Raw genomic sequence first — 26,581 nt, 5'->3', positions numbered from 1 at the left:
TGTGGTGGCCCACGCCTGTAGTCCCAGCTACTTGGGAGACTGAGGTAGGAGGATCACTTGAGCCCAAGAGGTTAAGGTTACAGTTAGCTGTGATTGCACCACTGCACTCCAGCCTGGGTGACAGAGCAACACACTGTCTCAAAAACAAACAAATATATATGCATATATATCTAATAAAGTTATTGAATAATCACTTTAATATATGTAAAGTGTTTAGGAGTGGTGCAAAGAAAGAACTCAGGAAGTACTGGCTCTCATTAAGACTATTTAGGAGAGATTAGAGCCATGCATCAAGAACAGAGATTCCAATACTCTGCCTTTTATCAGGCCCCTTCTGTACTCACTCATTTCCCCTTGCTTTCTGAAGGCTCCCCACCTTTGCGCTCCTGTCCCCCAGAGCTGACCTCCTCTTGGTACCCACTCCACCAAGGCTGAGTAGTCTTCACTGCACTCCCCTGGGCTGGGAGTCCCTTACACCTGCCAGATACATCCCAGAGAGGCTGGGCATGGTGGCTCACGCCTGTGGTCCCAGCACTTTGGGAGGCTGGGGCAGGCAGATCACATCACGAGATCAGGAGTTTGAGACCAGCCTGGCCAATATGGTGAAACCCCGTCTCTACTAAAAATACAAAAAAAGGCCGGGCGCGGTGGCTCAAGCCTGTAATCCCAGCACTTTGGGAGGCCGAGACGGGCGGATCACGAGGTCAGGAGATCAAGACCATCCTGGCTAACATGGTGAAACCCCGTCTCTACTAAAAATACAAAAAGCTAGCCGGGCGACCTGGCGGGCGCCTGTAGTCCCAGCTACTCGGGAGGCTGAGGCAGGAGAATGGCGTGAACCTGTGAGGCAGAGCTTGCAGTGAGCTGAGATCCGGCCACTGCACTCCAGCCTGGGCGACAGAGCAAGACTCCGTCTAAAAAAAAAAAAAAAAAAAATACAAAAAAAATTAGCTGGGTGTGATGGTGCGCACCTGCAGTCCCAGCTACTCGGGAGGCTGAGGCAGAAGAATCAGTTGAACCTGGGAGGTGGAGGTTGTAGTGAGCCGAGATTGCACCACTGCACTCCGGCCTGGGTGAGAGAGCAAGCCTCTGTCTCAAAAAAAAGAAAAAGAAAAAAAAAAATCCCAGAGAAAGGCCCCATCCATGGGCTGGATGCTCACTGCCTGCCTGGACTCCAGATAACAGGTGCCTGTGATACAAACCAAGGATGTTAGACGGGCACACATACTGAAGCAGTGTCTGCTATCCATTCATTCATCAGATGTTTATTATGTGCCGGATACTGAAGTAAGTACTGAGAAGGCTGTGGGGAACAAAACGGAGCCCTGCCTTCATGGCTCTTACCATTTAGGCAACAACAGCAATAATAAAGAAGCAATGATTTAATTTTGAAAGGAAACCAGGCCCAGAGGGTGACTTGGGACCCAGGAACCCAGGCATGACACAGAGATGGGAGGGAAAGGTTCTCAGGAGCCCCCGCCTGGGAGGGTGTTAGTTCCTCTGTGAGAGCTCCGCTGCACCCAGCCTGGGGTGTGGGGAGGCCTCTGTGGGCACCTGAATCTTCACTCTAGATGCTAAGGTTATTCCAGGGTTGGTTTGTTGTCTCTTGTTTCCACTAACAGCACAGTAGAGCCTCCTGCCTCCCTCCTTCCCCCACCCCTTCCAGACCGAGGCTATTTATTCCTAGTGACAAGCCTGAGGATCCCAGGGGGGGTGGCCTCAAGGACCTGGAGGGGCCTCGTGTCCCTAGCAGGCGCCAGTCCTCCCTCACGGACACAGGGAGGAAGCCAGAGGTTCAGACACTGCAGAGGTCCCCTCCCCTCTCCTCCACCACCCCTGCGGTGCCCCATCCTCTCACACTCCTCACACCCCACCCTAGAAGCCCAAAGATCATGGGGCCAAGGATTAGGGTCTCTCCTGGGCCTCAAAGGTCAAAAGTATTCCTGGGCACTGTGGAAACCCAGGCAAGGCAGGACTTCTCAGCATCAGGAGGCCACCGGAGGTGGGGAGGTGGTTACTCCTGTTTTTGCTACTCAAAGTTGTGGAATAAAACCCTTTGGAGGTCAAGGCCCTGTGGTGGGGAGGGGTCCTCTCTTCGCCCCATGTTTTCAGAGAACACATTGGTGCCCGCTGACAGGTTCATGACAGTAGAGTCAAAACCTCCTCCTCCAGGCTGGATTAAGGCCAGGTTGAGTGTCACCCCTAAGGGTAAGGTGAGGGGGTGGGGGAATCCGAGGAGGCCACAGGACTCTTCCCCAATGGACCATGGTCTGTGGGGTCTGATGTCCCCGGCCTGAGATGGAATACAACAGTCTCCCTCTGGCAGCTGGGGATGGGGGGGTGGGAGGGGAGGAGAGCAGAGGCTGCGGGGAGGGGACAGGGGCGGGGTCCCGGCCGCCTGAAGGTTGGGAGAGCCAGGTTGGGCCGGGCAGGAGGAGGGGGCCGGGCCCGCTGGCGGCCGAAAGGGAGGTGGGGGCGGGGTCTGGCCCCCGCGGCGGGCTGGGGGGCCGGGGGCGGGGTCCGGGCGGGGCGGGCCCGCGCTCACTTCCTCGGGGAGGGGTTGGGGCCGCGCTCCCACTCGCCCACACGGTCCGTCTGCAGTCGGCAGCCTCGCCGGCAGCTCGCTCGGCCCCCGCTTGGCCCGGCCCGCAGGTAGGAGCCGCCGAGGGACGCGGCGCCCGGTTCCCGGCCCCGCCTGCGCCGCGCGCTCCCCGCTCCCGCCGCCCGCTTCGAGGTGAGCGCCCCGCCGACCCCGGCTCCCAGCCCCGGCGGTCCGCCCCGGCGCCCAGGCCGGGGAGCGAAAGGACCCGCAGAGGGCTGAAGCCAGCCGCGGCCCCGGCCCCCTGTACCCCCCGGGCTCTGGCCACAGGTGCCCGGGGCACGCCGAGCCCGGGAGAGCGCCCGCCGGGACTGGATCCCTCCGGGCTGCCGGGCGGGGCGAGGCGGGGGCGGGGGCGGCAGCGAGAGTTGGGCGGGGGAGGGGGCTAAGTTTGAAATAGAAAAGCCGGATAGAGACCGACCAGAAGCGCTGGAGAAACTGAGGTTCTCGCAAAGCCCAGTGGAGCGAGAGACCGAGACAGGCAGGGACTCGAGGCACAGGAGGCTACCGAGACCATTGAAACAAGGACACACCGGGCGTACAGAGTTAACGGTGGACAGACCCGAGACATGGGGGCCGTCCCAGGCTTTGTGGAGCATTTTCAGAAAACATACGTGGGACCCCAGCGAACACATTCCCTGAGGCCCTTCCCCAGGCCTTGGAGGTGCCCTGAGGCTTGGGCGTTATTGGCCTCGGGCTGAATCTGCTCTCTGAGGCCTGCAGAGACACTCAGAGACTAGAGACAGAGACACTCAGGCATGCAGAGGTGGCGAAAGAGACTTAGATGCAGAGACAGAGAAAGGGAGGTGGTGGGGACTGAGACATTCAGCCATGTAGACAAGAAGAGACCAAGACTTGAGATCCACAGAGGCATGGGCCGCCGGGGGACAGCCAGTCAAGATACAGAGCTGGCCAAAACCTAAAGACAGAAGCTGAAGTGTGCCCAGACACAGAGATGCTGAGTGAAGCAGAGACAGACACCAGAGACTGAGATTTAGTGGGGGCAGAGAGACCTAGGTGGGCTGACAGCTTCCAGGACAGCCCCTGACTTACCCAGACCTGAACCAATGGGAAGTGAGGCTGTGGGGAAACAGAAACTCTGAGCCCACGGATCCCCCATGAGGCAGAGGACCTGAGACAGTAAGTTCGAGATCAAGAAGAACCCCGTGGACACACACCGCCACCAAGACAGCCCCAACTTATTTTTAAACTCAAATCTTGGACAGGCTGCCTCTGCCCTGGGGGACCCAGGGTGAATGAACTGTTCCTCTCCTGTCCCCAGAGCAGCTGCGGGATCCTGCTCCCCAGCCCCCTTCCCTAGACTTCTCTGACTTCCAGGTCCCATGGGGGAGAGCAGAGCTTGGGGTTGGTGCCCGGTAGCAGAGGGTGAGGGTTGAGGGAGTTGGATTTCTCCCCTTAAGTCTCCTGTCAGCTTCTAGAAGGTGGGGGAGGGATCTGTTCTGATCCTGACTCACAGCTGTGGGACCTGGCCAGGGTCCTCCTGGATAGTGGGCATGTTGGGGGTGGGGGACAGAAGAGTTGAATGGTTGGCATGGGGCATTGGAAAGGCTTCTGGGTGCCTTCCAATCACAGGGCTGGCAGCTGGGGAGAAGAGCCAGGCTCTGGTGCATCTCCTGTCCCCCTGCCCTTAAAAGCTGATCATCCCCTTCATCACCAGGGCAGCATTTTTAGGGAGACGGAAGAGCTCTGGCCTGGGAGGCAGGGGACCTGGGTCCTGATAATTGAGTGACCTTGGGCATAAGCCTGCTCTATTCCTACCTTCTTGTGCTCATCTGTAAAATGGGGATGATACTCTGTCCTGCCTGCCTTTTGTGAGATCTGATGAGATGGTGGTGGGCACGGACTTTGTGAGTGGCAAAGCAGCATGCAGGTGTCTACACCTGTGGACCTGTGTGGGAGATCTCAAGAGTTATGCTTACTAGAGTCAGGCTGACCGGGCTGGAGTGACCACTGCCCCCACTGGTGTCCTCAGCAAGCCCCATGGGCCTGGGGCCTCCTATTCTCTCCCTGGGCCTATGCTGAGAATGTCCAGGTCAAATTTCAGACAAGGCTGGGCACAGTGGCTCACGCCTGTAATCCCAGCACTTTGGAAGGCTGAGGCCAGAGGATCACCAGGAGTTCAAGACCAGCCTGGACAACATAGTGAGAACCCCATCTCTACAAAAAATAGAAAAACCTAGCTGGGCATGGTGGCACGTGGCTGTAGTCCCAGCTACTCAGGAGGCTGAGGCAGGTGGCTTGCTTGAGCCCAGAGTAGGTTTTTTTTTTTTTTTGAGACAGAGTTTTGCTGCTGTAGCCCAGGATGGAGTGTAATGACATGATCTTGGCTTACTGCAGCCTTCACTTCCTCAGTTCAAGCGATTTTCCTGCCTCAGCCTCCTGAGTAGCTGGGATTACAGGTGTCTGCCACCATGCCCAGTTAATTTTTGTATTTTTAGTAGAGGTGGGTTTTCGCCATGTTGGCCAGGCTGGTCTTGAACTTCTGACCTCAGGTGATCCACCTGCCTTAGCCTCCCAAAGTGCTGGGATTACAGGCGTGAGCCACCTCGCCTGGCTGAGCCCAGAAGTTTGAGGCTGCCGTGAGCCATGATTGTGCCACTGCACTGCAGCCTTGGCAACAGAGTGAGACTCCAACTCATAACAAAAAAACAAAAAGGTCGAGCCGACACCAGCCTGGCCAACATGGTGAAACTCTGTCTCTACTAAAAATACAAAAATGTTTAAGCTGGGTGTGGTGGTGCCCTCCTGTAATCCCAGCTACTCGGGAGGCTGAGGCAGAAGAATCGCTTCAACCCGGGAGGCGGAAATTGCAGTGAGCTGAGATGGAGTTACTGCACTCCAGTCTGGGTGACAGAGTGAGACCCTGTCTCAAAAAAAAAAAAAAAAAAAAAAAAAACTGAGCTGGCATGGTGGCTCATGCCTGTAATCCCAGCACTTTGGGAACCCAAGCCAAGAGGATAGCTTGAGCCCAGGAGTTTGAGACCAGCCTGGGCAACATATCAAGACCCCATCTCTATTTAAAAATTCCAGTCCAGGCAGGGTGCGGTGGCTCGTGCCTGTAATCCCAGCACTTTGGGAGGCCGAGGCGGGCAATCATGAGGTCAGGAGTTCAAGACCATCCTGGCTAACACGGTGAAACCCCATGTCTACTAAATATACAAAAAATCAGCCAGGCATGTTGGCACACACCTGTAGTCCCAGCTACTCGGGAAGCTGAGGCAGGAGAATCACTTGAACCTGGGAGGCAGAGGTTGCAGACAGCCGAGATTGCGCCACTGCACTCCAGCCTGGGCGACAATGCGAGACTCCGTCTCAAAAAAAAAAAATTTCCAGTCCAGCTCCTTGACCTAGACCTGCCTGTGAAACTGCTATCTGGCCCCAGTATGAGTGAGGGCACTAATAGTAAAATAATAGCTACTATTTTCTGAGTATTTATTATCTGCCAGGTGCTTTACAAGTATCATTACATTTAAGCCTGACAACAACCTTAGGAGGTAGGAAGTAGTAGTATCTCATTTAGGTAGATGGGAAAACAAGCTTAGGGAGCTTAAGTGACTTGTGCAAGATCATCCAGCCAGTAAGTGTAGGAGCCAGGATGCAAACCTTGTAGCTTGAGCTGCTTCATACACCATAGCCAGCTACACAGCCATTCTGAGCTCCAGGAGGTTCACTGGGAGGTGCCTTGTGAGGGGAGATTGTTGGAGGTGCAGGGGTTGTGAGCCATCTGTAGAGGAACAGTCTCCCCCAAACCCCGCCCCACTGCCAGTCAGGGAGGAATACAAGACTGGCTCCCTTCAGTCTCCTCAGTCCCCAGGCTTGCCAGGGAAAAGGGCGGGGAGAGGGGTATGGGCAGAGACAGGTGGGCCTTGTTGGTGCCCTTTACTCTGTCCTCACCAGAGTCCAGCTGGATAGACTAGGGCATTGGGGGATTCTGGGAAGGAAATAGAAGCGATGCCCATACCCTATTTGGGTTGCCCTGGTTTCTGAGTGCTGACTGTCTCTCAGGGGGTGGACCCAAGGCTAGCCTGGGCCTGAGAAGGTGGCAGCTGCAGTGGGCCAAGCCAAGAAGGAAGGAAGAGGCCCAGGCACCCCCCGTGGACGCATTCCACCTGTGTGGCCCCCTGCTGCCCCATGGCTGACAGCCCAGGCAATCCTCAGATGTTGGGCCAGAGGAAACCTGGGCCTGAGTGGCAGGAAGGGGGCTGAGAAAGAAGAGTATCTTCTCTACCCTTCACCATAGTCCCCAGCCCAGGAGTTCCAGCTCTAAAGGCCCTGGCCCCTGGTGGCCTCATACCCTGGCCTGGAGTGGGAGCTGGCTGTTCTCCCATTGCACAGAGGCTTGATGTATGGAGAGTCAGGCCTCCAAGCTGGGGGTGTCTGCTGGTGCCTGGAGTCTGAACTTCAAGCCAGAGCAGCGCTTTTTGTCAAGAATTTTGCACTGGGGGTGGATGAGAAAAGGAGGACTTTTCCTTCAGCTTGAGCCAGGGCAGGCCCTGGCGACTGCCAGCACTGGGGCCTTGTGGGAGAGTGGGTTGGTGGATTCCTTTGTGTGTCACTGTAACTTCCCCGGGCTCATCCACAGCTGCGAGAACATCTCCTTCCTATGGGTCCTGGTGGTTCCTCTCCACTACCCCAGTATCCCAGCCCTTAGAGAGCAGGCTTCATGATAGAGGAGAGCAGGGGTGGGAGCTCTGACTTTGGGGCTAGTGACTGGAATCAGGGGCAGCAGAAAGGTTTGGGAACCCCACTTCCCTACCGCTCTACTCCCCAGGCTCCTGTTCCAGAGGCAGCTGTGTGGATGACCTCATCCCACAAACATGCTTTGTTCCTGAGAAAATGGAAAGTGTCTGAGGTTTGGTCGGGGGCTGGGTGTCTCCAGCAGCAGCTCTCAGGGCTCCCCCTTGTCCTACTCCCCACCCAAGATGGGGCCTGACTGGGGAGAAAATGTCTTCACTGGCTCTTGCTTTCTCTGCTTTCGGCTCCCTAGTCCCAAACCCTGAGAAATCAGAAAAGGTGGGAGAGACCTTCTCTCCCAGAGGCAGTGGGAGGGAAATCATGACCCCAGGGGATGGAAAGATCCTGGGGTTTTGCCAGATGCTTGCAGGAGGTGGCAGGGGGACACACTGCACTCTCAGTCTGTCTCCAGTTCCCCTCTGCCTCCCTCGACACTTCATTTTCCTTTTTTCTCCCTATTGCTGGCGAAACCTGACATCTGGCCATCTGTGCCGCCACAGCTGCTGCAGATGTTGCAGGCCAAGGCTGTCTAAGCTGGTGTGACCAGAGACACAGTGGGGCTAGGGAGATGAGGGCAGAGGGTCTAGCTGGGGAAGCCTGGCTGTGTCCAGCTTGCAGGATTTCCTTCCTGCTTGAGCCTCTTTGGCTGATGCCCTGGGAGGGAAGGCTCAACCTCTCACACTGGCCTCCTCCACCATTCATCAGTCCAGCACCTCTAGCATTCCACTGTTTTCTGGATCAGGAGGGGCTAGGAACAGCCCACATCTCTAAGTTCTGTACTCCAGAGCTCTGGGTAAGGGTTCCTTTATCCATATCCCTAAAGTCCCGAGTCAGGAGAGGGTGGGAGTACTGCTCATATGGAGTAGAGTGGGGTGGCTCCCTGCCCCTGCTTCTCCCACGCTGGGGACAGTCGGGATAGTGGAGGCTAAATGCTGGCTGAGGCAGGAAATGAGTCACCGACCCAGGAAAAGCCCCCTCCCCCTAGATCTGCTAGGGCCTAGATAAGAAAACAACTTCTGCTTCCTGGTTTTTTTTCTGACCTCTTCCTACCCCCAGTTAAATACAGAAAGAAACATGCGGGACTCCTGGTTTCCCGGAAGCACCCCTTCCCCATCGCCACCTACTCTGAACTGGCATTTCCTATGCTGGGTCTGTTTCTGTGTTTTGAATGCAGAGGCCTATTTGCCAGGAGCCAAGCCACAGCCTCTCTGTGTGACCCCAGTTCCACCTTGTGCTCCTAACAGGGTTCTCTCTCCTTGCCACCATGAGCGAGTCATTTGACTGTGCAAAATGCAGTGAGTCCCTGTATGGACGCAAGTACATCCAGACAGACAGCGGCCCGTACTGTGTGCCCTGCTATGACAACACCTTTGCCAACACCTGCGCTGAGTGCCAGCAGCTTATCGGGCATGACTCGAGGGTAAGGAGAGGGCCAGGCCAGGCAGGGGGCGGGTGGTGACCAGTGGAAGGGGGCAAAGGATGGATCCACTAGGCCTGGGTGCCAGTGCCTCCGCTGTGTTCCCCACAGGAGCTGTTCTATGAAGACCGCCATTTTCACGAGGGCTGCTTCCGCTGCTGCCGCTGCCAGCGCTCACTAGCCGATGAACCCTTCACCTGCCAGGACAGTGAGCTGCTCTGCAATGACTGCTACTGCAGTGCGTTTTCCTCGCAGTGCTCTGCCTGTGGGGAAACTGTCATGCCTGGTATGTCCTCAGGGGCTCATCTTGTGTGAGAACTGGCATGCCTGGCATCTGCGTAGGGTCTTTGCATGTGTCTGTCTGATACATGGAGACTTGGTCTGTGTAAAGACCTGCACACACAGCATGTTTCTGGAATTGTAGTATATGCAGGATCTGTTTGCCTGGTATACTGGGGGTTACTATGTGCAGGCAGATTGACACGTGATATATACTTGGGGGCTCAGCATGTGGAATATCTGCATGTTTAGTACATGTAGGAACTAGAGGTGTGCTGAGACTGTCATGCTTGTTGCATTGGGTCTTAGTGTGTGCAGAGGCAGATAAACAAGAGGGCTTAACATGTGTGGGGACCTGCATGCCTAATAGAAATGGTGGGACTTAGCACCTATGGAGAATGGTGTGCCGAGGAGATGCGAGGGCTTAGCATGTACTGAACCCATCATGCCGAGGGCATTAGGTCTTTGTGTGGGCAGATACTTGCCTGGTACATGTGGGGTCCCCTGTGTGTGCTGAAATCATCACATTTGTTATATGAGGGCTTAGCTCATAGTGAGACTTCATGACTGTTACATGGAGTCTCGATATGTGCTGAAATTGTCATCTCTGGGACATATGGGGGCTTAACATATGCCAAAATCCTCATGTCTAGCTGGGTCATCATGTCCGGTGTCTGGGGAGAGGTTAGCATGTGTAATATACATGGGGCAGGGGGGTTCTTGCTGCATGTGCACTGGACACCACCCTGCTCAGGCTAAGAGAGGAGTGGAGACTCCCGGGGAAGTTACAGAGGGTGGCCCTCAGGAGCATGGGACACAGCCTCTAAATGGGACCCCTGTTCCCCACAGGGTCCCGGAAGCTGGAGTACGGAGGCCAGACATGGCATGAACACTGCTTCCTGTGCAGTGGCTGTGAGCAGCCGCTGGGCTCCCGTTCCTTTGTGCCTGACAAGGGTGCTCACTACTGCGTGCCCTGCTATGAGAACAAGTTTGCTCCTCGCTGCGCCCGCTGCAGCAAGGTGGGGGCTGGGCCAGCCAGGTGGGGGTGAGTAAGGCCTGTCGTGGGGTGGGAATCCCCACTCACACCTACTAATGAATGCTGCCCCCACAGACGCTGACACAGGGTGGAGTGACATACCGTGATCAGCCCTGGCATCGAGAATGTCTGGTCTGTACCGGCTGCCAGACGCCCCTGGCAGGGCAGCAGTTCACGTCCCGGGATGAAGATCCCTACTGTGTGACCTGTTTTGGAGAACTCTTTGCACCTAAGTGCAGCAGCTGCAAGCGCCCCATCGTAGGTGGGACAAGGGTCAAAGAACGGAGTGGGTAGGGTGCAGGCAAGGGAGTGGGATGTGGTATTGGGTGAAGTTGAGGGCCGGACCATCCCTAGATCTGCAGAGCTAACTTCCAGCCTCCCTCCAGGACTCGGTGGAGGCAAGTATGTGTCCTTTGAAGACCGACACTGGCACCACAACTGCTTCTCCTGCGCCCGCTGCTCTACCTCCCTGGTGGGCCAAGGCTTCGTGCCGGATGGAGACCAAGTGCTCTGCCAGGGCTGTAGCCAGGCAGGGCCCTGAGCCAGGCTCCTGGACCCAGGCTTTCCCATACCACAGGCCCAGGACTGTGGCTCCTTTTCTAAACCACCTCTGGGACTTGGCCCCATCCCCGCAACCAAAAAAAATGGGTTGCCCTCTGGGCTCCAGGATTGTTTCCCCACTCCAGCATCCCCAAACTGGTACTCCCTGACCCAGGCCCCCAAACCTGGGCTCTTATAGAGCCTCCATGAGTCAAGCCCCCTCCCCACACCTGGACTCCAGAACTCACCCTCTCCCCTGCAGTCTGGGTTCCCAGACTGAGTCCTCTCCCCAAATCGGGGCTCTAGACCCCAGCCCTCCAAACCTGGACTCTGGGACTTAGGCCCCCTTAAATCTAGACTTTATAGGTTTTAGGTCTCCTATGGATGCCTGAGAAGTCCTCAAAAGTGGACTGTTCTCAAGCTTGACCTGCCCCACCCCATCCCCTGGGGCTGAGGCTGTGGGGACACTGATTAGGGGGCCCTGGGGTACAGGGTGCTGCCCAGCTGGTGGCCACCGAGTGTCTTCTCATTTTATTTCAGCTCCATTTTGCCCATAGATGGGCAGAGGGGTGAGATTGGCTCACCCCCCTTCCAGATTCTGCAATAAAGCGGTGTGAGGAAGCAGGGGCCTCCGCGTGTGTGTGTGTGTGTGTGTGTGTGTGTGTGTGTGTGTGTGTGTGTGTTCAGGGTATAAAGGGGAAGGAAGGGTTTTTGCAGACTGGGAGGCTCAGAATCTCTTCTAGATCTCGTCCTTGCAGGGCGGGGTGGAGGGGGGCCGGGCCACGGGGTGGGAAGTCTCTCCCCATGAAGGGGATCCCCGCCACGGCTACCGTCCCTCTGGAGCTCGGCCTGCCTCCCTTCTGGCAGAGGGCTTTTTCCTCCATGCAGGGAAGGGAGGGGTTTGGGGGAGGTTCCAGACGAAAGCGAGGGTGGCGTTGGGGTGCCTTAATTGGCTGGTACCAATAGTCTCCTCCGCCAACAGCCCTTCCCAAAGCCCGCAGAGCAGGGACCCGGTTCCGATCCCCAGTCTGGGCCTAGACCCTCTCAGCCCCCTTCCCCCTCTTCCCAAGGATTAGCGAGGGCGGCCCGGGATCCGCTCGCCACCGCACGTTTTTTGCCAAAAAAGGCAAGGATGCAGCTGCACACGCCGCGGGAACATCTGGATCCGATTCCCGGCATGAATGGGTCACGCCCTGTCCCACCCCCCCCCCCCCACCCGCCAACAGTGATTCAAGTCAAGGGTGGAGGCGGGAATGAGCGAGGGGGGCTGTCCCCCAAAGTTGCGAGATGGGCGGGGCGACGCTCCCCTCGCCCGGCGTCCGATGCCCCTTGTGCCAGACCCTGGCGGCCGCGGTCTGGGCCTGGCGGTCCGGCTGTCCGGGCAGGTACGTGCACACAGTGGCGCCCACAGCTGCCTGCGGCGGGGCCTGACCCTGGGCAGGCGGACCCTCGGCGCCCTGGAGTAGGGGGGCCCCTCCGGCCCGGCGGAAACCGCGAGATTGTATGTATCGCGTATTAAATCCTCCCCAAAGTTTTGTGGGCGGGTATTATTACTGCCATTACACAGAGGTGGAGACGCGCGCAGTCAGCTGCCCGAAGTCACATAGGTAGTCACTGGTAGATCCTGGGCTCCAATCGCTTTCTGAAGCCGTGGTTGACATTTTCCTTTTTCTTTCTTTTTTTTTTTTTTTTAATTTTACTTTAAGTTCCAGGACACGTGTGCAGAATGAGCAGGTTTGTTACATAAGTATACGTGTGCACGGTGGTTTGCTGCACCTATTGACCCGCCCTCTAAGTTCCCTCCCCGACATTTTCTTTTTTTTTGAGACGGAGTTTCTCACTTGTCACCCAGGCTGGAGTGCAGTGGCGCGATCTCGGCTCACCGCAACGTCCGTCTCCCAGGTTCAAGTAATTCTCCTGCCTCAGCCTCCCTAGTAGCTGGGTTTACAGGCATGTGCCACCATACCCTGCTAATTTTGTATTTTTAGTAGATGGGGTTTCATCATGTTGGCCAGGCAGGTCTGCAACTCCTGAGCTTAAGTGATCCACCCGCGTTGGCCTCCCAAAGTGCTGGGATTATAGGCGTGAGCCACCACGCCCGACCCAGGGTTGTTTTTGTAAACATTTTTAGTAGAGATAGGGTTTCTCCATGTTGGTCAGGCTGGTCTCGAACTCCCGACCTCTGGTGATCCGCCCACCTCGGCCTCCCAAAGTGCTGGGATTACAGGCGTGAGCCACCGCGCCCCACCCTCCCCGACATTTTCAAGAAACCTTTACGAATGCCTACCACGTGTGTTTATACTTAATAATTACCATATACGCTTACGGTTTTGTTTCTCTCTCCCACCAGCCTAAATAAGGACTGAGATCCTGCCTGCCTTGCACCCCCCTCGTTCTCAGCTCCTGGCACTTACTATGTGTTCAGTAAATACTTGTTGAGGAAGAGCAGTCCAAGCATAGAAAACAACTGGTGCAAAGGCCTGGAGGTCTGAGAACATATGATGCTTTGGGGAAGTAGCAAGTAATTCCATTTGGAGGAAGTGCCAGGAGAGTAAAATGGCAGGCAGAGCCCAGGTCCTTAAAAGCTGAATGCTAAGTTGCACAGACCTCACCCTGCAGGAAATGCAGCCTGTGGAACTGTTTAAGCAGGGGCCTGGGATGAACAGAGTTGTAGAAAGATCATGCTGGCTGCAGCATGAATAATGGAGTGGAGGAGTAAGATGAGCAGGCTGGTTTGGAGCCTAGTATGGTGGTCCAGATGAGACATCTTGCAGCAGGTAGCAGCTCGAATGGAAAAGGCAAGACTTACTGCCTGGAGTGGGGATGGAGAAACATTTAGGGGCAGGAAGGCATCAGGTTTGAGAGAGTGACTGGAGGATGGTGGTGGTAAGGCGGTCCACCCACCTCACAGGAAGTGAGAGATGTACAGCTACAAAACTGTTTGATTTATTTCAATACAAACATTTTTCAGACTTGACATCTTAGAAACCCAGACATACAATCAAGGCCAGGCGCAGTGGCTCACGCCTCCCAGCACTTTGGGAGGCCAAGGCGGGTGGATCACCTGAGGTCAGGAGTTTGAGACCAGCCTGAACAACATGGTGAAGCCCCACCTCTTCTAAAAATACAAAAATTAGCTGGGTGTGGTGGTGGGCACCTGTAATCCCAGCTACTCCAGAGGTTGAGGCAGGAGAATTACTTGAATCCGGAGGTGGAAGTTGCAGTGAGCCAAGATTGCGCCACTGCACTCTAGCCTGGAGGACAAGAGCAAAACTCCGTCTTAAAAAAAGAAGAAACCCAGACGTATAATCAAAGATGTGTCATTGTTTAATTGACAATTTTTTCTCTCTTCCTTAGTAAAGCATAAAATAATACTGAGTTTTACATTTGATGGCATCTCATATTCAAGAAATACCGAAGTTTATACCCCCAAAAAACAAAACAAAACAAAAAATATTTGCTGAGTCTCCCCACTCCCTGAATGGAGATTTCTACTTTACCTCTTTCCTAATGTCCCAGGAAAAGCCCCAGATGAGTTGTGACTGGTTCCTTTCCCTAAGCTTGGCAGTCCTGCTTAAATTTCCGATATACAAATAAGATCCTCATAACACCCCCATGAGTGGGCAGAACACAGGTCATTATTTCAATTTTATATTTATTTATTTATTTATTTAGACAGAGTCTCACTCTATCGCCAGGCTGGAGTACAGTGGCATGATCTTGGCTCACTGCAACCTCCACCTCCTGGGTTCAAGTGATTCTCCTGTCTCAGCCTCCCAAGTAGCTGGGACTACAGGCATGCGCCACAACGCCCAGTTAATTTTTTTGTGTTTTTAGTAGAGACGGGGTTTCACCATGTTGGCCAGGATGGTCTCAATCTCCTGACCTTGTGATCTGCCACCTCGGCCTCCCAAAGTGCTGGGAATACACGTGTGAACCACCATGCCCGGCCTCCGTTTTTTCAAACATTTTTTTTTTCTTTTTTGAGACGGTGTCACCCAGGCTTGGAGTACAGTAGCACGATCATAGCTCACTATAACCTCAAACCCCTGGGCTCAAGTGATCCTCCTGCCTCAGCCTCCCATGTAGCTGGGAGTACAGGCAAGTGCCAGCAAGCCCAGCTAATTTTCTTATTTTTTTGTAGAGATGAGGTCTCGCTATGTTGTCCAGACTGTTCTAGAACTCCTGGCTTTAAGCGAAATTCCCAGCTTGGCCTCCCAAAGTGCTGGGATTACAGGCGTGAGCCACCACACCCAGCCTGTTTTCAAACTTTTAGAAACAAAAAATAATTCATGTTTATTGTAGAAAAATTGGGCTGGGTGCAGTGGCTCATGCCTGTAATCGCAGCACTTTGGGAGGCCAAGGCAGGAGGATTGCTTGAGCTCAAGAGTTGCAGACCAGCCTGGGCACCACAGTGAGACCTCATCTCTAGTAAAAAAAAAAAAAAAAAAAAAAAATTACAGCGGGTCTGGTGACTCATGCCTATAATCCCAGCATTTTGGGAGGCCAAGGCAGGAAGATCGCTTGATCACACCCGGCTAATTTTTGTTTGTTTGTTTGAGTCCAGGAGTTTAAGACCAGCCTGGGCAACATGGGAAAAAACCCTGTCTCTGCAAAAAATACAAAATTAGGAGGGTGTAGTGGCGCGCACCTATAGTCCCAGCTACTCAGGAGGCTGAAGTGGGAGGATAGCTTTAGTCCAGGAGTTCGAGGATGCAGTGAGCTAAGATCATGCTACTGCACTCCAGCTTGGCAAGACCCTGTCTCAAAAAACATAAAAACCTCGGCCTGGCGTGGTGGCTCATGCCTATAATTCCAGCATTTTGGGAGGCCAAGGTGGGCGGATCACCCTGAAGTCAGGAATTCAAGACCAGCCTGGCCAACACAGCAAAACCCCATCTCTACTAAAAATACAAAAGGTAGCTGGGCATGGTGCCGCACACCTGTAATCCCAGCTACTAGGGAGACTGAGGCAGAATGCTTGAACCCAGGAGGCAGAGGTTGCAGTGAGCCAAGATGGTGCCACTGCATTCCAGCTTGGATGACACAGCAAGACCCTGTCTCAAAAAAAAAAAAAAAAAAAAAAAAAAAACACCTTGTCTGGGTGCAGTGGCTCACACCTGTAATCCCAGCATTTTGGGAGGCCAAGGCAGGCAAATCACCCTGAGGTCAGGAGTTCAAGACCAGCCTGGCCAACAGAGCGAAACCCCGTCTCTACTAAAAATACAAAAATAAGCCGGGTGTGATGGCATGCACCTCTAATCCCAGCTACTCAGTAGGCTGAGGCAGGAGAATCGTTTGAACATGGGAGGTGGAGGTTGCCGTGAGTTGAGATTGCGCCACTGCACTCCAGTCTGGCGACAGAGCGAGACTCCCAAAACAAAACTTTAAATGTGGCTTTTGTTGCGTGGGGGAAAAAAATTAACCAGGGTGGTGGCCCCCACATGTGGGCGCCACAGGGGTGGAGGCTGCAGTGAGCCATGATTATGCCACTGTACTCCAGCCTGGGGCAACAAAGAGAGACCCTATCAAAAAAAGAAAAAGAAAAAAGTGAACAATAGGTAAATTACTAATAATGTGATGTATTATGTCCTCATTCTTTTTTGTTAAACATAAATGTGCACATATGTATTTTCAGTTTTAAATTAATTTTTAAATTGAAAAAGTGTGTTTAAAAATAACTTTTCATGCCATGCTTGGGGTGTATACAAAGAAAAATCTCCCATATCAGATCTCCAAGGCTGTCTGCTCAGGAACAACCACTGTTTACTGTTACTTGGATATCCTTACAGAAATAATCTCTTTGCACATCTATTTTTATACACACTTGTGCATCTTTTTTCAGTTTGTGTGGCCATCTCTCCATACGAGTTCATATAGAGTTTTTAACAGTTTTATTGAAGTATAATTTATATACCATAAAATTCACCCATTTTAACAGTACAATGCAATTAATTTTAATAAAGTGAATAGAGTTATGCAACTCTATTCAATCCAATTTTAGAACATTGCTATCTGTCCAAAATGGATTCCTTGTGCGCATTTGTAATCACTTCCAATCTCTCCGCCGGTCACAAGCAACCACTCATATACTTTCTGCCTCCATAGATTTGCCTTTGTCAAATCAAGTTTAGCCTAAAGCTGCCTCCTTACGTATTTTAAATTTAGCCTAAAGATTTCTCTGTATATCGTGAACTATAACCTAAATGGAGTTGTAAACAGACCATAGCCTACCCTTTGCCAATCACCGAGTTTTGGCCAATCAAATGACAAACTATACAAACCGTGTTCAAATAAGGCAAAGGCCAAGCTGTAACCGGTGTTTTTGGTTTGGTTTTTTTGTTCGCAGGGGCTATGCTAATCTCTGTATGGTTCCAATTTTAGTATATGTGCTGCCATAGTGAGCACCAGTGTTTTTCTTTTAACACCGTTCTGGACATTTTATCTGAACATACACTGTTGTTTTTCTATCTGGCTTCTTTCACTTAGCATGATGCTTTCATGGTTCATCATTGTAGTATTCATTTATTGCAGGATAATGTTCCATTGTACTGTATAGATATACCACACTTTATCCATTTGCCAGTTAATGGACTCTTGGGTTGCATCCAGTTTTTGTCTATTATGAATAATGCCGCTGTGAACATGTGAACACATGGACATGTTTTCATTTCTCTACCTACAAGTGAAGATATGTAGACACAATCTTTTTTTTTTTTTTTTTTTAAGGCTGTATAGCATTTCACAGCTAGTCTTCCACTGCTTGGATGCACAGTATTTTATTTTATTTTACTTTTTTTGAGACGGAGTCTGTCTCTGTCGCCCAGGCTGGAGTGCAGTGGCTTGATTTCAGCTCACTGCAATGTCTGCCTCCTGGGTTCAAGCGATTCTACCGCCTCAGCCTCCCGAGTAGCTGTGACTACAGGTGTGCGCCACCATGCCCAGCTAATTTTTTGTATTTTTAGTACAGATGGGGTTTCACCATGTTAGACAGGATGGTCTTGATCTCCTGACCTCATTGGATGCACAGTATTTTATTTAACATATTCCCTGCTGATAGACAAGTCGTTTCTACACGTGAATTTCTTTCTTCCTTTTTTTTGAGACTGAGTCTCATTCTCTTGCCCAGGCTGGAGTGCAGTGGCATGATCTCAGCTCACTGCAATCTCTGCTTCCCAGGTTCAAGAGATTCTCCTGCCTCAGCCTCCGGAGTAGCTGAGACTACAGGTGTGTGCCACCACGCCCGGCTAATTTTTGTTTGTTTTTAGTAAGGACGGGGTTTCACCATGTTGGCCAGGCTGGTCTCGAACCCTTGACCTCAAGTGATCCGCCCGCCTCGGCCTCCCAAAGTGCTGGATTACAGGCGTGAGCTACCGCGCCCAGCCTCACATGTGAATTTCTTTAGAAACACCACCAGCAACCCCACTATTCCCATTTTACTGAGAAAGGTGCTGAGATCCAGAAAAGGAGAAAACGTTCTCATAATTTACGCTGAAAGCAGCGTCCTCAAGTTCCGGTTTCCCATCGCCCATCCGGACTCCAACTATTCGCGCAGTCCACACAGTGTACCTGCCCGCCCAGCCAACCCCCCAGCAAGCCCCAGGAAGCCGTCCGCTGAACCTCGGGCTCTTGGGTTTTCCTATGCCCCCTGGAGGTATCTGCAAACCTCTCGGCATCGCGCCACCACACCTCCCACCAGCAGGTGGCACTGTTGCCATCTCCATAACATAGACTGGCATTCCTTGTGGTGCTCATGTTTTCCTAAGTCCCCGGGCACTTCCGGCGCTCGCGGAACTTTGATGCAGCCGGATGCGCAACGTGGGGACTCAGGCGCGCCGGGCGGCTGGAGTTACTTCCGGCCGTGTAGGTGGTCTGAATTGGGAGGCTGCGGCTAAGGGAAGATGGAGACAATACTGGAGCAGCAGCGGCGCTATCATGAGGAGAAGGAACGGCTCATGGACGTCATGGCTAAAGAGATGCTCACTAAGAAGTCCACGGTGAGTGGGGCCTGAGCAGGGGCTGCGGCAGGGGCATGGGCCTCAATCCCGTGTTTGACCTCTGAGAGCTTGCTTTGGCCCTCAGAGCCTCCCCGCACTCCGCCTCCTGCCTCCTCCGGGGCTCCCTCTCCGAGCTCCGGTCTTGGTAACCTCCTCCAGGGGTCCAGAGCCCCAGAGGCCTTTCTTCCTCAGCTGCTAAAACCTGAGCGGGTAAAACCTGAGCGGGTAAGCTCCGCCCTCGGGCGGCCTTTTCTATTCCAGAACGCAAGCTAACGGCGTTTGTGTCACCGTTTGCTTTTTCAGCTCCGGGACCAGATCAATTCTGATCACCGCACTCGGGCCATGCAAGATGTGAGTGCCCAGCTGTCTGTCTCTCTTTGGGTTGGCGAGGGCGGGAAAAGAGAGGGGAAGTGAAGTGCGGGGTCTCAGCATGAGCACTGGCCAAAGGTAACCGGATTGGCCAGTCGCGGGCTCTCAGCCTGGACAGATGTCCACAGGCTGCCGAACGTAAGGGTGCTTCCTCAGTTCTCTGAATGGGGAACTCTTACGCATTCTTCATTAATCGGAAAGGTGCCTTTTTTTTTTTTTTTCTTTTGAGACGTAGTCTCGCTCTATTGCATTTTTAGTAGAGACGGAGTTTTACCATGTTGGTCAGGCTAGTCTCGAACTCCTGACCTCGTGATCCACCTACCTCGGCCTCCCAAAGTGCTGGGATTACAGGCGTGAGCCACCGCGCCCGGCTTACACGTGTCCGTTCTTACAGCATCCTGTATCCCTTGGATGTGCAAACAGTAGTTAGGAGGAGTCCATGACCCAGGTGCATAGCTACAATCCTTGCCTTAAAAAAATATATATATATGTATGTGTACCGTATATTAGTGTTTTTCTCCCAGGATATTGCTTTAAAGCGTTTTGGACTACTAAACTGCATTTGTCTGGTAGTAGTTCAATGTATTACTTAAAAGAAAAACAAGATGCTATTTAAATTTTTTAACAGGGTGATGAGTAAATGGAGGTTCATTTTACTACGTTCCTTACTCTTGGGTACGTTTGAAACCTGTTTAAAAAGGAATAAAAGACCTACTTGGACCTTCTAATTTGCAGGAGATGATCAGATTACAAGCTCTCAGCCCCAAAATACTCTGAAAACCAAAGATTTTCTTTTTTTCCCCTTGGGTGATTATTTGGTGTCAAAATCTGACCTGATCTCCCTTGACAGGTTTACTGGCCTGAACCTGTGATAGGCTTTTTGTGGTCTTTAATTTATCCCACTTAGTAAATAAGGTACAAGGTTTACTGCAGAACTGTGTGCTCCAGATTCCACTAGGGATGTTACATAATATGTGATACCTTTTCTGAACTTAAAAATTTCAAATTCTGAAACAAATCTGGTCCCAAAAGTTTTGGAGGAGGGACTATGTACCTGTACCATCCTGAATTAGTATATTTTGACTACAAAGGAAACCTATGTAATGTTTATTTAGCCTGTCTACTCCTCAGTCAAGCTTTTTGAAACAGTGAATATCATCTTTATCTTTGAGGATGTTAGGTGGGAGCTAGTGTTTAGCCAAAGAGGGTGAGTCTGTTACAGGGAAAGTTAGGCATCGGTGGTATGTAAAAATAGGAGCCACCCCTTAAATGTTATCATTTAGGTAATGTTCCAATCAACCTGCTTAAAAAACTAACCAGGAATCAGGGCTGTTAAAGGGCTATTGAAAAACTAACCAGGAAACAGGGCTGTTAAAGTTACTAGGAAGCACAGAACTGTTAAGACCATGTCCATATCTCTTCAGATTGCCCTGGGCTTTGACTGGAAAGCCCTTGTTGTTTGCTTAGCTCTACATTTGTGCAAATTGCCTCATTCTGATGGTTTTGTATTTGCCTTTCAGAGGTATATGGAAGTCAGTGGGAACCTGAGGGATTTGTATGATGATAAGGATGGGTAAGTGACAGTCACAGCTAATTTAGGAGTTAGTGCTTCTGAGGAGCCATGGTTAGAGGACTGACTTTGTGCTCTATCTTCTTTGAAATTTTCCTGAAATTGCAGATTACGAAAGGAGGAGCTCAATGCCATTTCAGGACCCAATGAGTTTGCTGAATTCTATAACAGACTCAAGCAAATAAAGGAATTCCACCGGAAGCACCCAAATGAGGTATGTCCTCCAAAAAGTATTTTCCCCAGACCTATCTTTAAAGCATACTAAAGGAAAGGTATAAAGGAAACTGGACATGTGCTATTCAAATGCACTTCAAGAAAGAACTTGCCATTTAAGTGCAAGGACCATAGTTAGCTGACATCCTACAACTACAGTGTTTTCAGCATCTCCCTCAGCTTTTAAGCCAAGGCTGGCCGGGCGTGGTGGCTCACACCTGTAATTCCAGCACTTTGGGAGGCTGAGGTCAGCGGATCACCTGAGGTCAGGAGTTCGAGACCAGCCTGACAAACATAGTGAAACCCCATCTCTACTAAAAATGCAAAAATTAGCCAGGCATGGTGGCATGCGCCTGTAATCCCAGCTACTTGGGAGGCTGAGGCAGGAGAATCACTTGAACACGGGAGGCGGAGGTTGCAGTGAGCTGAGATTGCGCCATTGCACTCCATCCTAAGGGACAAGAGTGAGACTTCATCTCAAAAAAAAAAGCCAAGGCCACATTTCGTGGGCAGCTCCCGGCCAGTGACTGAGCACAATATGGGTACTAGGGCCCAGCAATTTGGTCCACTGTGAGACTCCTCTGATGAGTAATCTTTGCTCCACAGCTCCCCATTGGGTGGGTCAAGATTTTGTCCAATCTGCATTGTGGCCTAGGCTATCCTGGCCTAATCCTGCTTTCTCTTCCTTTTTATCTTTCACAGAAAGTACTCCCCCCAATAAATTATGCTCCTAACTCTTTTTTTTTTTTTTTTTTTTGGGATGGAATCTCACTCTGTCGCCCAGGCTGGAGTGCAGTGGCGCGATTTCGGCTCTCTGCAGACTCCACCTCCCGAGTTCACGCCATTCTCCTGCCTCAGCCTCCTGAGTAGCTGGGACTACAGGTGCCCACCACCACGCCCAGCTAATTTTGTGTATTTTTCAGTAGAGACAGGGTTTCGCCATGTTAGCCAGCATAGTCTCGATCTCCTGACCTCATAATCCGCCCACCTCGGCCTTCCAAAGTGCTGGGATTACAGGCGTGAGCCACCATGCCTAGCCCTCATATACTCTGGAGCTCACTTATAATAAGATAGTTAAGAGAAAAAGGGCCTGGGAAGGCTTCCATCAGAAAAGTCACATGACCACTCCAGGTGATGTTGCCTTACGGAAGTTAAGCAAAAGAGAGTTTCAGAAAGGCAGTCATGGTGTCAACTTATTGATTGATAACTGCCAGGATTGCTGTTTCATTAAAGTAGTAGGAATGGAAATCTGGTCACAAGGTAAAGATGGATAATGGGGAAGTAGAAGTATGGAGTATGGAACATGCATTTGAAAGGCTGGTAGCAGCCGGGTTCAGTGGCTCACGCCTGTTAATTCCAGCACTTTGGGAGGCTGAGGCAGGCGGATCACGAAGTCAAGAGTTTGAGACCAGCCTGGCCAACGTGGTGAAACCCATCTCTACTAAAAACACAAAAATTATCTGGGCTTGGTGGTGCACGCCTGTGATCCCAGCTTCTTGTGAGGCTGAGGCAGGAGAATCACTTGAACCCAGGACATGGAGGTTGCAGTGAGCTGATATCACTCCACTGCACTCCAGCCGGGGCAACAGAGCAAGACTCCGTCAAAAAAAAAAAAAAAATCTGGTAGGAAAAAGAAGGGGAGAAACAGGAGGGTATTGGGGAAGATAAAGAAGCATACGTATTTGAAGGAGCACAGGGAAAAAGGAAGAGATTAAAAACAGCAAAAAAATAGAGGCTGTTTATTGCAGTACATAGTGTGGAGGTAAGCGAAGGGATCCTCACACACATAGGCCCCTTGGAGGATAGAGAATGAGGTCTTCTGCTAACCAAGAGAGAATAAATGAATACCATTCTGATGTGTTAACCTTATTCCAGCCATGGTCAAAAGGTAACGAGAAATAAATGCTTAAATAACTGGTTAGAAGGATGCCCAAGATATACTAAGTGTCAGAAGCAAGTCTTTTATGCTAAAAAAAAAACAATAAAAACGTACGCAGGCATGAATGTACTTGTACAAATACATATATTTAAATATATAGAGCACTGTTTTCCAAACTTTGTGCATATTTGAGCCACCTGGGGATCTTTAAAATGTACTGCTACCTGCCTGCCTTTGATTTAATTGGTATGAGGTGCATCAGGATTTAAAAAAACTCCCCGGGTGATTCTTATATGCAGCAAAGTTTGGGAACCACTGGCATAGCAAAAGCTCTGTTAACAGTGTTTACCTGTTCTCAGGAGAATTAATAAAGGTGGACTTTTGAGGTTTTGTGAGCATGTGTTACTTTAGTGAGTTTTACTCAAACAATACAAAAAAGCGGGGAAAAACAAGGTAACTGGAGAACAGTAGTAGGTTCCTGGTGAAAAATCAAGGCCAAATAAATCATCAGAAGTCCAACTTTCTATGTATTTCATTTCTGTGATCTTGCAACTTTTACATTGAAAAATCCACCTGAGGTCGGGCACAATGGTTCATGCCTGTAATCCCAGCACTTTGGGAGACCAAGCTGGGCAGATCACTTGAGCTTAGGAGTTTAAGACCAGCCTGGGCAACATGGCAAAACCCTGTCTCCACTAAAAATACAAGAATTAGCCAAGCGTGGTGGTGCGTGCCTGTAGTCCCAGCTACTCGGGTGGCCAAAGCAGGAGAATTGCTTGAACCTGGGAAGTAGAGGTTGCAGTGAGCCAAGATTGTGCTAGTGCACTCCAGCCTGGGCAACAGAGCAGAGTCCGTCTCAAAAACAAAAACAAAAAAATCCACCTGAGCTTTTACTTTTCCCCTCAGATCTGTGTGCCAATGTCAGTGGAATTTGAGGAGCTCCTGAAGGCTCGAGAGAATCCGAGTGAAGAGGCACAAAGTAAGTAGAGGTGAAAATTTCATTCGGCACCAGCAAAAGTACAGGTTAATTACAGCTCAGATTTGCAGCCATGGCCTCAGATATATTTATAGCCAGGATTTCTTGCTGGTTTTGTCTTTGCTGGTTTCTGGGCTAGAGTGACATCCTAAATTGGTCTTGGGTGCACAATGTTCATTTTGTTCTCTCCTACCTCAAATTTACTGGCTTGGAAAGCCAAGGATTGTTCAGTTTAGTTCACGATACTAAAATGAGTCAGCCCTTGTTACCTTGTAAGAGAACACTCACTTTTGATCTCACTTAACTTATTGGAGGTTATATTGTGAGCAAAGGGAGGACATTTGGGTGAAGTGCTGCCTTAGGAAACTAGGAACAAGCAGTCCATTTGAGAAGGTAAGTCCAAGAGAGTGCTGTGTATAAACTGAATCATTGATGTATCTGATTCCCTCAGACTTGGTGGAGTTCACAGATGAAGAGGGATATGGTCGTTATCTCGATCTCCATGATTGTTACCTCAAGTACATTAACCTGAAGGCATCCGAGGTAAGACCTGGGAAAGGGCAGAGAGGTTCTGATTCTCGAAGTGAGTCAGGACATTAGACTGAGACTAGTAGACGTGAAGCCATTGTAAAGTGTCTTCCTTGTGTTTTAAAACTGTTATGTAAATATTAAAGAGGTGATATGCTTTCTTGGAATGAAATACTATTCAAAATGAAGTTTTCTACAGTGAAAACAAGCATATTTATTTATTTATTTTTTTTTTTTTTGAGACGGAGTCTCGCTCTGTCGCCCTGGTTGGAGTGCAGTGGCCGGATCTCAGCTCACTGCAAGCTCTGCCTCCTGGGTTTACGCCATTCTCCTGCCTCAGCCTCCCAAGTAGCTGGGACTACAGGCGCCCGCCACCTCGCCCGGCTAGTTTTTTGTATTTTTTAGTAGAGACGGGGTTTCACCATGTTAGCCAGGATGGTCTCGATCTCCTGACCTCGTGATCCGCCCGTCTCGGCCTCCCAAAGTGCTGAGATTACAGGCTTGAGCCACCGCGCCCGGCCGCATATTTATTTATTAATAAATTTTATGTTTTTATTTTTGAGATGAGGTCTTACCATGGTGTGATCTTTGCTCACTGCAACCTCGACTTCTGGGCTCAAGTGATCCTCCCGCCTTAGCCTTCTGAGTAGTTGAGGATACAGGTGCATACCACCACCACGCTTGGCTAATTTTTATATTTTTTGTAAAGATGGGATCTTGCAGTGTTGCCCAGGCTGGCCACAAACTCTTCACCTCAAGTGATCCTCCTGTCTCAGCTTTCCACAGTGTTGGGATTACAGGCATGAGCCACTGTACCCAGCCCATTATCAATACAAGAAGCATATTCTACCTTTGCCAAAATAAATCTTTTTTTTTTGAGACAGGGTCTCATTTTGTCACCCAGGCTGGAGTGCAGTGGCGTGATCTTGGCTCGCTGTATCCTAGACCTCCTGGACTCAAGTGATGGATCCCGCCTCAGCCCCAAGTACTTGGGACTGTAGGCGTGTGCCACCATGCCCAGCTAGTTTTTTGTATTTTGTGTAGAGATGGAGTTTTGCCATGTTGCCAAGGCTGGTCTTAAACTCCTGAGCTCAAGCAGTCTGCCTGCCTTGGCCTCACAAAGTGTTGGGATTATAGACGTGAGCCATTGCACCCAGCCTTACATAAGATTTCTTTAAAAAAAATTTTTTTTTTTTTTAATAAATACCATTTTCCTGGCTGGACACAGTCGCTTACGCCTGTAATCCCAGCACTTTGGAAGGCCATGGCAGGCAGATCACCTGGGGTCGGGAGTTCAAGACCAGCCTGACCAACGTGGAGAAACCCTGTCTCTACTAAAAATACAAAATTAGCTGGGCATGGTGGCACATGCCTGTAATCCTAGCTACTCAGGAGGCTGAGGCAGGAGAATCACTTGAACCCAGGAGGCAGAGGTTGCGGTGAGCCGAGATGGCGCCATTGCACTCCAGCCTGAGCAACAAGAGCAAAACTCCATCCAAAAAAAAATTTTTTTTTGTAGAAATAGGGTTTCACCGGCTAGGCGCGGTGGCTCACACCTGTAATCCCAGCACTTTGGGAGGCCGAGGTGGGCGGATCACGAGGTCAGGAGTTGGAGACCATCTTGGCTAACATAGTGAAACCCCGTCTCTACTAAAACTACAAAAAATTAGCCGGGCATGGTGGTGGGCGCCTGTAGTCCCAGCTAGTCCCAGCTACTCTGGAGGCTGAGGCGGGAGAATTGGCGTGAGCCCCGGAGGCGGAGCTTGCTGTGAGCCAAGATGGCGCCACTGCACTTGGGCCTGGGTGACAGAGCGAGACTCTGTCTCCAAAAAAAAAAAAAAACAAAAAGAAATAGGGTTTCACCATGTTGTCCCAGGCTGGTCTTGGACTCCTAAACTCAATCAATCCTCCTGCCTCAGCTTCTCAAAGCCTTGGGATTACAGGCATAAGCCACTGCGCCCACCCAGATTTATGTTTTCTTCTAGGTGTCCCTGTTTTAGACACAAACAATACTAGGTACATGAAAGACACAACAACATGATCTTTCTGTCAGCAAAAAGCTATTTAATGTCTTTTCTTAAAGATGTTTAAAAATAGCTTATCACCGGCCGGGCACAGTGGCTCACACCTGTAACCCCAGCACTTTGGTAGGCCAAGGCGGGTGGATCACCTGAGGTCGGGTGTTCAAGACCAGCCTGACCAACATGCAGAAACCCTGTCTCTACTAAAAATAGAAAAAATTAGCCAGGCGTGGTGGCACATGCCTCTAATCCCAGCTACTCAGGAGGCTGAGGCAGGAGAATCGCTTGAACCTGGGAGGTGGAGGTTGCAGTGAGCCGAGATCATGCCATTGCACTCCAGTTTGGGCAGTAAGAGCCAAACTCTGTCTCAAAAAAAAAAAAAATAGCTTAGGACGAGATGAG

At 51.0% G+C, this 26,581-nt stretch overlaps 2 protein-coding genes and 1 pseudogene across 5 annotated transcripts in view; 2 read left to right on the top strand and 1 right to left on the bottom strand.

Annotated features, from left to right (window-relative positions):
* Nucleotides 1-2,437: 2,437 nt before the first annotated feature.
* FHL3 (four and a half LIM domains 3) lies at nucleotides 2,438-11,253 on the top strand. Of its 4 annotated transcripts, none has more exons than XM_030913416.1 (6): nucleotides 2,438-2,734; nucleotides 8,599-8,774; nucleotides 8,883-9,057; nucleotides 9,900-10,069; nucleotides 10,162-10,344; nucleotides 10,473-11,253. In XM_030913416.1, the coding sequence occupies exons 2-6, from the start codon at nucleotides 8,619-8,621 to the stop codon at nucleotides 10,794-10,796; spliced, it is 1,008 nt and encodes a 335-aa protein (XP_030769276.1). In that variant the 5' UTR covers nucleotides 2,438-2,734; nucleotides 8,599-8,618; the 3' UTR covers nucleotides 10,797-11,253. The 4 variants fall into 4 exon arrangements, with proteins under 4 accessions (XP_030769276.1, XP_030769278.1, XP_030769277.1 ...); XM_030913418.1 differs by having other exon boundaries at nucleotides 10,162-10,348; nucleotides 10,473-11,250; XM_030913417.1 differs by having other exon boundaries at nucleotides 2,513-2,652.
* A 5,686-nt stretch (nucleotides 11,254-16,939) lies between these two features.
* LOC115892518 lies at nucleotides 16,940-17,034 on the bottom strand (annotated as a pseudogene).
* Nucleotides 17,035-17,590: 556 nt separating this feature from the next.
* SF3A3 (splicing factor 3a subunit 3) overlaps nucleotides 17,591-26,581 on the top strand; it is a 30,007-nt gene continuing 21,016 nt past the window's right edge. Inside the window, exons 1-6 of the mRNA XM_010352684.2 lie at nucleotides 17,591-18,623; nucleotides 18,927-18,974; nucleotides 20,513-20,565; nucleotides 20,671-20,776; nucleotides 23,561-23,633; nucleotides 24,082-24,173. Coding sequence (XP_010350986.1) covers nucleotides 18,528-18,623; nucleotides 18,927-18,974; nucleotides 20,513-20,565; nucleotides 20,671-20,776; nucleotides 23,561-23,633; nucleotides 24,082-24,173 — 468 coding nt within the window. The 5' untranslated portion in view covers nucleotides 17,591-18,527. The remainder of the gene's footprint in view (nucleotides 18,624-18,926; nucleotides 18,975-20,512; nucleotides 20,566-20,670; nucleotides 20,777-23,560; nucleotides 23,634-24,081; nucleotides 24,174-26,581) is intronic.

Source organism: Rhinopithecus roxellana, chromosome 12 (assembly GCF_007565055.1).
Source record: "Rhinopithecus roxellana isolate Shanxi Qingling chromosome 12, ASM756505v1, whole genome shotgun sequence".
NCBI classification, from domain to species: Eukaryota; Metazoa; Chordata; class Mammalia; order Primates; family Cercopithecidae; genus Rhinopithecus; species Rhinopithecus roxellana.
Note: the sequence above shows the minus strand (reverse complement) of the source record. Positions and strands in the feature narration are given on the sequence as shown.

Bases quoted from the DNA above. Each gene is read 5' to 3' on its own strand.
- FHL3 (XM_030913416.1), top strand. From the start codon at position 8,619: ATGAGCGAGTCATTTGACTGTGCAAAATGCAGTGAGTCCCTGTATGGA. The intron at 10,070-10,161 runs GTGGGGGCTGGG...CTGCCCCCACAG, and splicing joins GCTGCGCCCGCTGCAGCAAG to ACGCTGACACAGGGTGGAGT. The intron at 10,345-10,472 runs GTAGGTGGGACA...GCCTCCCTCCAG, and splicing joins GCAGCTGCAAGCGCCCCATC to GACTCGGTGGAGGCAAGTAT.